General features: G+C 38.6%; 1 protein-coding gene across 2 annotated transcripts; it reads right to left on the bottom strand.

Annotated features, from left to right (window-relative positions):
* Positions 1–10: 10 nt before the first annotated feature.
* tax1bp1b (Tax1 (human T-cell leukemia virus type I) binding protein 1b) lies at positions 11–14,714 on the bottom strand. 2 transcript variants are annotated; one of them, XM_020637370.3, is made up of 18 exons: positions 14,559–14,714; positions 12,909–13,102; positions 9,132–9,234; positions 8,606–8,796; positions 8,313–8,471; positions 7,283–7,431; positions 6,737–6,827; positions 5,843–6,028; positions 5,407–5,658; positions 4,296–4,466; positions 3,874–3,946; positions 3,433–3,551; positions 3,162–3,287; positions 2,528–2,614; positions 1,770–1,965; positions 1,516–1,673; positions 1,303–1,388; positions 11–1,029 (listed from the first exon to the last, which is right to left on the bottom strand). In XM_020637370.3, exons 2-18 carry the CDS (start codon positions 13,083–13,085, stop codon positions 831–833), a joined length of 2,523 nt encoding a protein of 840 aa, XP_020493026.1. In that variant the 5' UTR covers positions 13,086–13,102; positions 14,559–14,714; the 3' UTR covers positions 11–830. The 2 variants fall into 2 exon arrangements, with proteins under 2 accessions (XP_020493026.1, XP_020493027.1); XM_020637371.3 differs by lacking the exon at positions 2,528–2,614.
* Between the last annotated feature and the right edge of the window lie 222 nt (positions 14,715–14,936).

Below are 14,936 nucleotides of genomic sequence, written 5' to 3'. Positions count from 1 at the left end.
TGGACACGAGTCAGTTTCGAACAGACTTTAATAGTTTATATTTGATACATGAAACTCACCTTACCAATGAGATATTTCTATGAGTAAAATAACTTAATGCTTTAAAAGAAGGAAATAAACAGAAGGAAGTTTAACATAAGCTCAGCATGCACTGATTAGCTGATGATATGAAAGTTCTTAAAGACACAAAAAACAAATAAATCAAAACAAAGTGAACCTAACAGAACACAAACCTATGATAAACAAAAAATCAAGGCTTTCACAATGTCATTGGCTTTAATTATTCTAAAATAGATGATCTGATGATATAATGTATAATCACTGATGATTTCTCCCTGACTGCATTCAGTGCCCCAAGGCTGCTATTTATAAAGAATGAGTAAATCTCTTGTACAGTGATGTTTAAGGGGGGACCATTTGGTTTGATGTCTTGAATGTAAGTTTGGTAAACACTGATCTCTGTCCCTGATTCGTTACATCCTGCAGGCTAAAAGCTGAGTCCATTTAAAGTCAGTATTTATTCTTAAAACAGTATTATCATCTTAAATTAGTCTTCAAATCCAATTGAAGGGAAACATTTCACCTATAATAAAAAAAATTGTCTGATCTGCCAACAGATTCAGAAGCCCTGACCCATACACCGAATTAGAACATTTTAAAATGTCACATCAATTCAAAGTGTTTCTCTAAGCTGGAGTAACAAAGCGAAAGTCGTTATAGTCCTAAAGACTGGATCTTCACACCATTACATGCAGAAAAATGTGCAGGGAATTATTTCGTTGGCGACAGGAAGTAGGCTGACAGGATGTGCAGATTTTTTTTATGTTTCTCTAATCAAAGTTGAGCGGGTGGCCGTCAAAGTGAGTGAGCACGTGATTTTCAAACACCTTCTGGTCGCAGTCCAGCGGGAACTGCTCGCTGCACATTGGGCAAATCTTCCAGTGGCTCTCCACGTGCTCCTCAAACTTACTCTGGTCGTAGTTGGGCGGGAAGATGACCTCGCACAGTGGACACCGCTTCATGTCCATGCTGCACACGGGAAGAAGAAGAAGAAGGCAGGGAGAGAAAGCTTCAGTTAATAAGCAGGCAAGTGATGATGTGGGCAGGCCAGGAGTGCTGGCTAATAAAGAGCATCTGTCTGTTGCGATGTGGGTGGCCTGCTGCCTGACTAATTCGAACAAAAGGGGCTGTGCAGCAGAACAAACACTTTACACATGGCACAATGCGCAGGTTGAGAAAATGTAGGGTGCAGCAAACTTTGACAGCATTAATGAGAAGTTGGGGCGTGTCAGGGTGTGTTACCTTGGATCAAAGCAGAAGGCAGTTTGTCCATCATTCACAAATGGGCTGTGTGTTTCAGTTGCTGCAGGCTGCTCGTTGGTATTAGCCTGAGAGAGAAAAGAAAAACGGCATTTTTAATAAAAACAACAATAGGTTCAAACGTAAGGGGGAAAAAAAAACAAATTTTCTGAACACTGTACAAAGCAAAAATAATTCTCAGTCTGAGAGGCTTACATTGTTGTTGTTCTGCTTCTCCTCTGATTCTTCATGGCCTTCTGGCCTGCTGGAATTGCGTGTGGGCTGGATACACACCACATTACTGTCCCAGGAGGGTGGGCCCACAGGGGGCAGCCTCAGCAGCTGGTCATCTGAGAACTCCTCATCTTCCTCATCTGCAAGGGAGAGAATTCAGAGACAAAGCATACATAAAAATGCGTCTGTAATTACTGTATAACTTAACAGAAATGTGTTATTTAAGAAAAACTGACCTTTTGAGTCTGAGGGGGAGTAAGGGTTTCCAAACTGCAGCTTGCTTGGGCTCTGAGATACCAGCAGAGGGGTCGGGGCATCCTGGGCGTAAGGGACAGGATACTGCAGGAATAAAGGCACGCTGGACTGTGTGACGTCTGGACTGGTTTTCTCACCCACGCCCTGATCACCCTTCCTGGTGCCTTTCTGGAGATCCTAAGGGGTGGAAACAGCAACATCTCGACAATATTTGACACCAGCAAAGCCCAGTTACAACATCAAATAGCACCATAAGAATCAGCATCTTCTCCAGGGAGCCAAATATCTGGTTTAATCTTTTTAGTTAACGTTTCCAATCACCCAGCAGCTCCAGAGCTGTGAATCTTTGCTTTTCTCTGGCTCACAGAAACATTTTAATTAGTGCATTCATTAAAGCAGAAACTCTTCTCATTTTCAAAGGGAATGGGACGCTGTGTTTTATTGAGGTTAGTTGCAGACGCCAATTTAATTTACAGTCTAAACCTCAAATTGGGTATTTCTGCTCCTCTTAAATGTTAAAGCATTACCTCAAAGCCATATTTTAGGGCAGTGAGGAGCTTACTGTGGTCTAAAGTAATGGAATGGAAAATAAGAACTCATTTACCTTGCTTCTACAATTAGAGGCATGTTAAACACAGTCCAGATTGGGAGTGGGAAAATGGCAAAAGAATAGCACTTTTCAGAGTTTTCTTTAGAGCTGTAGAAGTCAATAAAAGCGAAAATGAAAGCAGTCACTAACCCCCTCCAGTTTTTCCTTGTCCTTAACAAAAAGTGATAGTGTGTCCTTTAGCTCCTTCAGCTCCCGTCCCTTCTCAGCTATTTGGCTCTAAAGTTAAAAAACAGAAAACATTAATTCTCCAAATCTGACGTGGCGATTGAAAGCTGCATCACTGAAATTCTGTCAGATCTCAGAGCTTAACATTAATTGAACGAGGCCGTAAAAAAGCCTTCTCTTAGCAGAAGACTGATTTATGTACAATATGCCTCCAAGCAAAACAACCTGTTTGAATTCCTTGGAGACACTAAGCAAATATCCGCCTGACCTGAGCCAAGCACGGCATTAGCCCGGCAACTGGAGATGACTCTTCAGAGTCTCGCTGAGCTGGTCTGCAGAGCCTGACATAAACAGCAGTAAAATGTCGTCTCGGCTGATAGGCCTTCTCATAAACAACACTGTCAGAGCGAGTGTGTTCAAGAAGAGATAGCATCAAAGGCTCCAACCCTGAGCTAGAACAGCCATACTCAGAGGTAACAACACACAGTAAGCAGACAGAGACAAACCTGCATAGAAAGCAACAGAGCCTCACTACTAGAAACCAACCAGAGTGCAGCGCAAAATGTCTGTAGTCTGAACCGTCGTCAGATGAGCTGACCTTATAGCGATCTTCCTCTGCTGCCAACTGCAGTTTCAGGTTTTCATTGGTCTTCAGTTGCTCCTTAAATTTCACCTCCATCTTTGCCAGCTCATCAGCAAACATGCAGCTACGCTCCTTCTCCTCCTGAACAGCAGACACACATTAAAAAGGATATTCCTCTTTTAAAATGCAGAGTACATCATGTGAGCCATACCTTTGGAGAACATTAGTCTTGAACTATATTTCAAAACATTATCATTAAATTAAATGTAAATGTCACGTTTCTTACCACCAGCATCTGCTTGCATTTTCTGTATTTGTCGTTCCTGTCAGACGCCTCTCTGCTGATGCCTTTGAGCTTTTCCTGGATGATGGCTTCCAGCATGGGATCAGCTGAACCTGGACTCCCTGTGAAGTAAACACAAAGCAACTGTTGGTATATGATGTGATTATTATTGATTCATCTATCGATCATTATAATGACTAACTGACACCAAGTAATATACTTAATGACATATTATTTCTATCCGCTTACAGATTTATTTTATATTTAAGACCAGCATCTACATTATGATGATTACTTGACTGACCTAAAAAGGAAGAATACAAGGCTATACCTATGAAATTACACAGCTGGTAAACTTACATAACCTTAACACATAATCCAAGTTTATTGCTCATGAAGTTAATATCCATACCTTACATCTTGGAAAAGTTAAGTATAATGTACCTGGTACTGATGTATCTGGACTCCCTGATGCAGGAAGTAATGTTGCCTCTTGAACTGAGGTTCTCTTAACATCCTACAGACAGAAAAACAAGTGCTTGAAATTAGTTTAAAATTAGTTCTAAATTCGACTAGAAGAAAGAAACACCTTTTAACTGACAGGGGCTTTAGTTAAATCAAAGAGGATCACATGACCAAATATTGATACAGACAGGAACAGTTTTTGTATGAGTTTGCAAAGAGACATAAAATGTACATGAGTGAATGTTTTCAATGGTGATAAATATGAATGTATCTAATCCTAGAGTAAGTCTACAAAAAAAGCAACTCAGAATGACAAGTGGGATTTAACGTTGGTTCTGTTCTTTCACTTTCCAGGCACACGTATATATTTGATGTTTTTTCTGGCATCTGGTGGGACATACCCCTGGCTGTTCAGAGAGTCTCAGCACTTGTTTTTGCAGGCGCTGACATTCCTTGTATTTCTCCTTGTAATGTTCTGCTGCCATGTGCAGCCGCAGCTTCAGGTCCTCCACTTCTCTCTGCAGCTCTGCTACAACAGCTGGGTCTGCAGCCGCTTCCTCTTCTGCTTTGGCCTAGTGATAAATAATCATTACGACACAACAGATCAGATCCAAACACAGGGAGAAGAGATCCCTTCTCATTTAACAACTTTATGATCGAAAGTAATAATCTACAAAGTATTTTAGCTACATTTTACAGTTAAAAAAAAAAAACTATCCGATAATTTTTTAACAATCATGGGGGTCAATGAAAAGTTTCCAGAGTGGGACAGATATTGTGACCAGTGACGTTTTCTCCTGGAAGCCAAGTGAAGCCAGGCTTCCTTAGTTTTTTTCAGACTGGTGTTTTCATTGAAATAAAAAATGTTAAACAGGTAAGGTGATTTTTCCGAGCTGTTTCTGTCATCTTGAATGTTTCTTATTTCACGAGCAAACCAGCGCCCCTCTATGTATTACGTGGTAGATGTGTGGTGACACTACGGCTGCCGTGTAAACTAATCTGTGGAAGTTTGAACAAAGGAATCACAGCCTTTGACAGAACCATTTGGGAGGGAGACTTTTGTTTGTGTTTATACTAATTAGATCTTCTTTCAGAGTAGTATCACAAGAACTCAAAACATACAGAATATGAAAGAGAAAATAAAACTACACAGTCATGATGTTTAATCATTAAACCTTCTATTTGGGGGTAGATTATTGCTAAATGAAACTGTAACTGTTAAAGTGATGTATATTTTATTACTAAATGTAGTTAAAAAAAAATAATGAACAACTTATAGGTTCTCATGAAATAAGATCGTCTATTTGTCTATTTTGGATTTTACATGATTATTAGTTTTTTAAATATCTTTCATCTATCTTTCTCCAAAGATTTTGCCTCACTGCTGATCAGAAATAAAGAATCCCCCGTGCCTACCTGTATTTTAAAAACATACTGTATGTTTTAATGAATGACATTTTCCCTACAGAGCTAGTTGAATTGATAAACACTTAGATTGATTATCCTCCTTACAGCTTCCTGCTTTGCCTCTGCCTTCATCTGCTCCACCAGGCGCTCCAGACGGGCACACTGGGCCTGAGCTTCAGCTTTGGCCTGACGGAGGGCATCTGCCTCCAGCTTCATGTGGTAGAGCTCAGACATGGTACGGTCTCTGGTGCTGGAGGCGTCCCTCAGCTCAGCAGCTAACAAGGAGGACTGCTGCTGGTTGGCCTGGAGCTGCTCCTCCTTCTGCCGCAGCTGCTCCTTCAGGGCCTTCATATCTCCCTGCAGGAAACAGACATTATTTGGTTGGAGATTTTTTTGCCTTTCCATATTTTTGGCCGTTATTTATCTTTGAATAAACATATCACTAATGTTTACATATATGAATTTCTAAAGTTAAACACTGTTTAACAAATCGATCCATATGTTGTGACTGTTTAACGTTTTACAGGAAAGGTCTTTGTACCAAGGGGGGAACTTTGGCCAGGATCTCTCTGTACTGTTTCTCCTTGTCAGTGAGGCATGCCTGCAGACGTCCCACCTCCTCTTTAAACTGGGCAATTGTGTTTTCCTTGTTCACGTCCACAGACTTCAGCATCTGCAGCTCTGCACTTAATTTAGTGTTTTCAAGCTCCCGGTTTTTTAGGTGAATCTGTTGAGTACACATGTACACAAACACACAGAAGGAGTTATAAAAACACAAGTGAAGTTATAAAACACACAGTCGTTTTACACACACCAGCCATGATCATGTACCAAAGAGCATATGACTATAAAGTAAATGTTGCATGACCTCGATTACAAAACAGAGTCTGTGATAAGCCCATAAAGTTGGATTTTTGCAAAAGCCCCAGTGTGATGGTGCAAGTTAAATTAGGTACGGTCTTTTGCTCCATTTCCGTGGCGACAGTACTGTTTGTGTGGCACTCCCAGTTCCTGTGTGGTGCCCACCACAACAAAGACAAACAAACACCAGATGGACCAGAGGAAGACTGAATAAGGCATGGCCTGTTTGGGCTAAATGTTTCTATGAGAATGTGCAGAATTATCACGGTGGTAAAAAGGGGAAAAAACAGGAAAAGTCTATTAACTGGACCTCCATTTCTGAAGCCTCTCATATGTACAAATTGTAAAACTGTCCCTAAAATACGAATCAGCTAAACCGCTGCTAAGCCCACCCCCTCGAACCTAAAAATCATGTCAAATGAAAGGACCTTGTTGCTTTCTACCTGAACCTGAAAAACAAATATAGTTCTTAATACTGATGTGATATAATACAATGTTTTAATGATTCTCACACAGGAAAAATTCTAAGAATTAAACTTTTTGGGCTTAAAAAGATAAAAGAAAAAGACATTACCTTGTACAGTTCTTTCTCATCTTTCTCATTTTTCAGATGGGATTCAAGCAAGTCCTTCTCAGCTGTTAGCTTCTTCACTCGATCCCTAAGACTGAAAAGAGATCAGAAGAGATCAAAACCCCATAACGTCTGTCTTCATTCAGTCTTTGGAATAATTGATTATTGACCATAATATCCTTTCTTATAGGGTGGTTAATGTATTTATGCTGCACTCGTACATAGAACGAGCTGCTGTTGAAAATAAAAAATATATAGTGATTTTCTTCTCATCTTGACAAAGTAATAAGGTCAATACAATTCTAACGTGACCCCCTTCAGTAAATATAACAGATAGACTTCAAGCTCGTATCTAAATGTTTCATTTGAACAAAACTTGTCAAAGACTTAATGCTCAGATTAAAAAAAAACACAAAGACAATTTTTGTGTGAGTTTATTCGCTTTATCTGGTGTTCTGCTAATTTAAATAAACAACTCTAACTATACCGTACTTCCAAAACCAGTGTCTCTGTAACTCTTTAACAACAACCTATCAATCTTTAACTCACTTGTCCAGCTCAGTTTCTTTCTGAAGGCCCTTCTGAGTGACTCCAATCAAGTCCTCCTCCAGCTGTATAACTCTGGCTGTGGCCTCGTCCAGCCTCCTCTTTACCTCCTCTTTCTCCTCTTGGAGGGCATGGGATGAATTCTGCACCTCCTGAGAAACAATAGAATACAAACTTACAAACAAGAACTGAGGAGGACTGGAAAATGGCAAAACCCTGTGTATTGTGGAATCAGTTTCATCCATAACGTTGTCATAAATCAAGTGTGGATCAACTCAATGAGAAAAGAGTAGCTTCCTACACATTCACCACATTCCCTCTCTGTCTGTGATTTTCAGTTTGTGGAAAGTGTCTGTAAAACATTAAACGTTTATCGTCTTTGAAATGTCTAAATCAACTTTACATTATGTCTCTCTGATGTGTTCTTAAACTTAAAAAAAGACAAGAAAAAGAAAAAGGAAATCATTATTTTACAGTATGTTTATAGGGTACATTCTGGAATCTTAATATTCACACCACATAAAAAAATCATATAAAAGTATAGTCATAAAATTAACAGCCACAAAATCTGTAATCATGTTTTCATCTGAAAGCCATTTCAAATCGAGCAGATTTATTATAGAGGACAGCTATAAGAATAATTACTTACACAGCTTTTAAGACTTCATGTTACACTATAAAAGTCCGTATAATAACTTTGATAATACAGACATTCTCATCTGTCAGCGTGTGATTTATACTTTGTAGGCATCACCAGTTAGAGTAGCTCTGCATATTTGCAGTCTTTCACTAGGGGGGGCTAAGAGACTGTTTGGACAAATGTAAAAAAAATCCTTGAATAATCCATTTTATGCTGTTAGATAAGCAAAGTCAAAACCCAGGAGGAACTAAAGTATGCAACAAAAAAGGGAACAAACCCTATTGTTTTAAAGACAACATATTTCTAACAGCAACAGACAACCTTCTTCACTCCTCACTACTGGAACACCTCTCTTCCTGAAAAAAAAAGTCCATTAGTTCATTCTGGGCTTACGTGGTTCTCTCGTCTCAGCTGGACACAGGTTTCTTTTTCCTGTTCAAACTCCTTCTGCAGACTCTCCTTCTCAGCTTCCAGCTGATCCTTCTCCTGCTGCAGGAGGGCCATGTTTTTGACCAACTCTTCTTTCTCTCTCTGGGCTTCTTCCATCTTTTGCTGCGTACGGAGAGATACATTGTTCAAGCTGTTTGGGTCATCTGTATTATTACCTTCCTTTCCTTACACAACTCTTTAATAGTGTGTGTTCAATTTTGTTTCCTCTGTGAATTACTTCCTTGTCAAAACTGTACCTCGAAGAAACCGGCCTTGGTGGTGACCACCAGGATGTCAGAGTTGCATTCATCCTCCACTGTCAGCAGCTCGTCCTCTGAAGGGCTGTTGGCGCGGAACTGGAAAGGCGTGCTGGCTCCCCGGATCTCCCCTTTGTGGGTCACGTAACAGAACTGGTAGAACTCACCGTCATCGTTGGGCACATAATATCCTGTGGAAAATGTTCATCCAGTCAGTGAAGTCAGTATTCAGCAGTACAGAGTCAAACAAAAGCTATTTGTGATATTAAGAATGGTATTGTTGATATAAACTTGAGTATATAAGACATGTCCTCCCTTTTTTCCATTTCTGCATAAAAAATATTATTTTTTTAAACACAGTGACTGAAATATAATAAACAACAGACCAGCAATCTGTGGAGAAAAACTTCTCATTCATTCCACACCACTGATTTGGTATCTAAGTTTTGACAATCCTGTAAACCGCCCTCTGACATCAGGTTATTAAAAGGTGTTAAAGTTATATGAAGCCGTAGTATGATCTTACCCTGAAAGACCACTGTTCGGTTGGCTGTGGTTCCCTCCACATAGTTCTCAGGGAGAGGCGACCACAAGAATGTGTAATAGTCTCTCGCTGTGCTCCAACCAACCTGTGAGACATTGAAGGAAATCCATTCAACCAGACGTTCTTACCACATCAGTGTAGGATAATAACAATGGAGGAATAACAGGAAGACTTTCTAAAATCCACATTGCTTCTTGCAAAATATCTCAAACTGGTTTGTAAGACTTATCATGTTTTAAAAAAACTATATATGTAGAGGTAATAGTCTTTGTCCGATAAGGCCAACGAGGGGACTGGGATTTTCTTTCTGTCAACTACTCATACAGCAGGTGACCACGAGCCCTTGTCATGAACAAGCCAAACTGTTGAAATGCAGCCACAACTCACTTCTAACAGGAAGAGGAAAATAGGTGAAAATTTTATACACAGGTGACTTGAAAATAAAAACCAAAATGTAATTATACATATTTTATGTGTTGTTAACTGATCGCTGATGAGGGGGAGTACAGAAAATACATCCATAACTTCAGACCAGTGCCATAAAACTGTCAAACAAAATCAGAGTCACTTGAGGCTGGCTGGCTCTCGGTGTGCACACTCGGGCACACGCACCATGAAACCAGTCTTTTACATCAGCCCCAGTCATAGCACAGAGCTTAAGTTGTGCGATACCACTTTCAAAATTATAATCAAAGTATTCATACAGATGGATCAGATTTCAATAAATGCTGTGGAGCAGATGTTGCTGGATGATTCATTTTCTCACCTGTGTAGAAAACTGCCTAAAGCTTCAATACTGAAAGTGTTCATGAGAGCCAGAGATAGAGGGCCCTGGTGCTTGAAAACCCCCACTCTTTACCAGTGCAGTTCCAACCTCCAGCAGTAAAGAACAGGAAGCAATTAAAACTTGCACCTAGTTAGTGGGTGTCGTTACTCAAGGCTAGCCCTTACCAGTCCACTCATTAAAGCAGCAGAGGTGGTGGTGAGTGCAAACTCTGAGAGGAACTCTTTCACTTAGAACAGACAGGTCTGTAACGTGTATGAAAGTAAGTAGAGAAGGTAGAGATGGCACAGACAGAGGCACCATAAAAACCTGACTGGTGGCTGACTGAAGTGAAACACAAGAGTCGTTTCTGTGTGTATTGTGATGCACCAAAACATTTCAAGACAATTTCTATGAATACCAAAACGTCTTGGCACACAATGATTGTGAAATCTTGTGTGCCTACAAATTGATGCAACATGTTAAGTTTACTTAAACATGACAGTAGATCAGCATACACTAAAGCCCTATACATTGCCAATGAGACTATTGCTGCAGGAGATCATGTATTCTGTGTCAATCACACTTCATATATTTAGGAGTGAGTTACTCATGATTCATTTCACACTGAGAGGTTGTGCTCAGAATGATTAATTATAAAGTTGCACAAACTTTCTCCCAGGCACTAAGCCAACCTGTTCCAACAGCATTCTCCTGCATGCCCAGAAACAACTTCTAAGACAACGTGTTGCTTGTTAACTTTCTTTTAAGATACAAGGCTAGTGCCGTACTCATGTAAAAACCTGTTATCTTTTAATCGTCAATAGCATTTTTTAAATTGTTTTATTCATTCACTGATTAAGATTTTAATAAGTTGACAGCTAAAAGTATTCAATCAAAATGAGATAATTGTTCATTTGAAATGTATTTGTCTTCATTTTTCAAAATAAAAAAATATTCAAGCAATTTTATAGACAGTTTCACATTTCATCTGATGGCCCCTTAGCCAAAAGTGACTATATGTGCGGTTTAGGGCCTAACACTGGTGCACATCTGTCTACTGATTTCTCTCTGTAGAAATGCAAGACTTTGGCACCAATCTTCTCATTTGTCAGCACTACCAGGAACATTTACACGATTTACCAGCCTGGACTCAGCCTTTTCCAGCTCAGCTCTATTTTAGAGGCTCAAACAATTAGTAATTTTACATCTACACTGCCAGTTGGTGCCTTCCTTGAGGCTAAACAAAATGTGATGTGGCATCCTGCCCCAAAAGAGTGCTGAATGCGAGATTTTAATAGCCTCTGGACATTACTTGATCAACCGCCGGCTGCCTCACCTGACCTAATTTCTCTCTTTTGCATATTCCTCACCCTATGTCCCCTTCCCAACACCACATACTTTCTATGAATAGCACAAAGGAGTGAATCATTCATATTTTCCGCAGACACAATTATACAGGGCTTTTCCTAATATTGCAAAGATGTGAAAAAGTTAAATATCTTACATTTATGACAAACTGCCTCTACTTTCCTATTTGCATACAGTACCTGTCAAGAGTATGGTATCATACAAATAGAGACACGGCACATTCAGGAGGAATGCAAAACAAACAGTTTTTTTATCTGATGTTATCAAAACTCTGGCAGATAAAAAAAAAACATGTGGTCTACAGTGGACTACTTGCAGACTCACTATCTGAATGTATAATACATTAGTGCCACTGTATTGTATTCAATGTACTCTTATAACAAGATCACTATGGAACTCTGAATGTTTTTTACCCTCTGCTAAGCTCATTTAAAACAACAAAAACTTGAACATAAAGATCTTACAATCTCTCAGTTTAACTCACCATTGAATCAATGCTCTGCCAACTTATTTGTATTATCTAAAAACTGTAATATCTGCTAAATCAAACGATGCAGTAAATCTGCAAAGGGTCCAAAGACACGATATATAAAGCTAAAGTCATACTACGCTTGCCAAGATATCACCACTATATTGTACAACTAGAGTAATAAAACAGTGTATTAGAAATTAACCTTCAACCTCATCATGCACAAAATGCTTTGATCACTAGAGTACACACTGTAAAACATTTTCTACCACAGCTGCTTGAATCATTAAAGGGCTGGGCAGGATGGTTTTAGGGTACGAGCACAAAATTGATTTCTCATATTGCTCAGGATGAATGTTGATAACAATGTAATATGCTTTCAGATTGAGGAGTATCCAGTTCATTACAGAGGACTGAAACACAAGGTGGCACATTGGTTACAGTTGGACTATAGTTATTTAGTATGAGCTTAAAATGTATGGTGCAGTTTAAAGGCTACATTTTTAATTGTTTTCCAAAGCACATGTAACTCAAGTAAGAATAAACTTTAAATGCAGAAGTTTTAATTTGAAAATGAGTGTTTCTTGAACTCCAACCTATCTACAAAACCAGTTAGGAGGGGCTGAGAGTTGAGCTTCAGGCTGAATTATCAGCAAATGTCTGTTCCCCATAAAAACAAACACACTGAATGAATTCAACTGAGAAATAAAAAATGTTCTAAAACAATTGCAGGAATTTCATCATAGGGGGATGTTTGCTACTAATTTTATCCATTAGTTAACTAAATGTTCATTTTTGTCAACAATTACCTAACCCTCGTCTTTGGAGGACAGCAGGAGTTCTCCTTTAACACTAACATTTTTTTTTGTAACCTATAGACAAGGGAACCACTTTTTATTTTCACCTTTTCTTGTTTACTTCCATGCAAGCAAACAATGCAGACTAACGTTCTGCTGTCACTACCTCTGCTGTCTAATGGTTCTGTTGATGTATCCTCTGAGAAAACCTTTCATTATCGATTATCGACACATTTTATCAAAACCCTCAAGCAAGTTCAATTTAAAGCTCAGCCCAAAAACACAATATTTATTTGACAACTTTGATATTCTTCAGAGCTTTCATCATACATGGAAAAGAGTGCACAAGTTTTATTCACCTTAAATATGCCGACCCAGTCTTTGGGATGAGGTTTGATGAACTGCGTCAGGGTGTAGTGACATTCCAGCGCAGCATGAGGCAGGTAACTCTTACCCACATTCTGGAAGATGACGTGAGCAAAATTTGATGTGTCCATGTTGTTGCTTAGTAAAGTCCCTTCCAGGAACAGTGCCATAAATCACTCAGCAGTGGCTGTAAAAGAAGAAACCGGCAATAAAATATGTGATAAATAAAGCAAAAGGGAAAACGAAATAAGCAAGCAATGCAGTTTACAAAACAGGAACAGATTGACCGATTGGAATCCTACAATTACTGTGAACTATTGTTATAGAATCAAATCAAATTTAACCATTCAACTGATAATAGAACAGTACCATAGCAAGTAATCAGAAAAAATACAGTATATCTCTATATAAGGAAATGTGTCTCATTCCTCTTTTCTCATTTCAAACTTTACTTTAAGATTTACACATGCTAACAAAGACTTCATTTTTTTCTTGTGAAATATTATATGATCAATAAGCATAATTTAAAAGTGTAAAGTAAAAAGAAATCCTAGTTTGCCTCAAATAAATGTCCCTCAATTGACAACCAGAATGGAAATCTGTCATTGGGAGACCCAAGCAGAGAGTAGATCTACAGCACAAATGATCACGTTTCACTTTCAACACACTAACACGTTTTACACCATTATTTGGTGTCTTCTAGGAGTGTATTTAATAATAACTCAAGTAACAAGTTCCTGTTAAATAACAAGGTAATGGAATGATTTTTTTATTATTTCGATTGCTGACACATGGTTACTCTGATAAAACTGATAAAATACAAAGTATTCAAGTGTGTTCATTCTAATAAAATACTTCCAAATGAATTCGATTATTTTAAACTCAAGTATTTATCCATCTGATTAATTACATTTGACCTATTTGGAAAGTAAAACTGGTAACTTACATTTCTGACAATAAATTTAATACATGAAGAACCTAATGGTTTAAATTAAATAAACAAATTAAAGAACAGAACACTCCCCTTGATGCATCTGATGTTAATTTCAACCTAACTCAAAAGAGATTTCCATTTGAGTATGATTGTTATGATTTGGGCCTCGGCAGATATTATTTTGACAGACGTAATCAGGCCTGAGTCAAAACATTTAGCTCGGTTTACAATCACAAAGGCTACACATGTTTATCATTTACTCAAATCACAAAATGTCACACGGTTATGTAACCCTAAATATAAAAAAAAAAATGAAAACTTAACATGAATTTCTGAAATAAAGTCAAGCTTTAGGAGGTCAGGCCTAATGTTAAAACAGAGATCATATCTCGCTGTGTTAGCAATGGCCAGCTAGCTAGCTAACGATGGTTACACACTTTAACACGGGTATATTTAAAGGCAAATGGGCAGTCGATTAAGTGTAATGTATAAACTACCAAGTCGAAATGTAACCTTTGACTGGTGAAACAAACGGCGTTAAACAAGTATCATGACAATGCCCTTAGTGAAAAAGAGAAGGGCTAACCAGAGAGCGATGCTACCACAAGGTTAGCCAACGTAAACAGCTCAAAAAACACACTTCAAACGATGATAATATGAACAATGATTTTGTTATAAGCTACAATTGTAAAATAATCATTAAACGTACCCAGTTGCCATGTCGAATTACACCTGGAATTTGAAAGTATCATAAAAACAATTGTTGACGCAGTTCAGTGCTTTCCCCGCGTCCTCTTCCTGGAATAATAACAACAGTGGGCTACGTCACTTCCGGGAGAGACCTGGGAATCCCACCCGTCCAAAAACCCGAAAGAGCAGGTTGTGACCTTAATATTTACAGTCTATGGTTGTGACCTTAATATTTACAGTCTATGGTTGTGACCTTAATATTTACAGTCTATGGTTGTGTCTAACACACAGAATTGTTGTTAACTAAAGTAAACAATATATCATGATGACAATAACACTGTAGTACATATTTAAAGAAGAATGATTCCAATGGGAAAGATTATATTAGCTTTGAAGT

The sequence above is a fragment of the Labrus bergylta genome, chromosome 8 (assembly GCF_963930695.1).
Source record: "Labrus bergylta chromosome 8, fLabBer1.1, whole genome shotgun sequence".
Taxonomy (NCBI): domain Eukaryota; kingdom Metazoa; phylum Chordata; class Actinopteri; order Labriformes; family Labridae; genus Labrus; species Labrus bergylta.
Note: the sequence above shows the minus strand (reverse complement) of the source record. Positions and strands in the feature narration are given on the sequence as shown.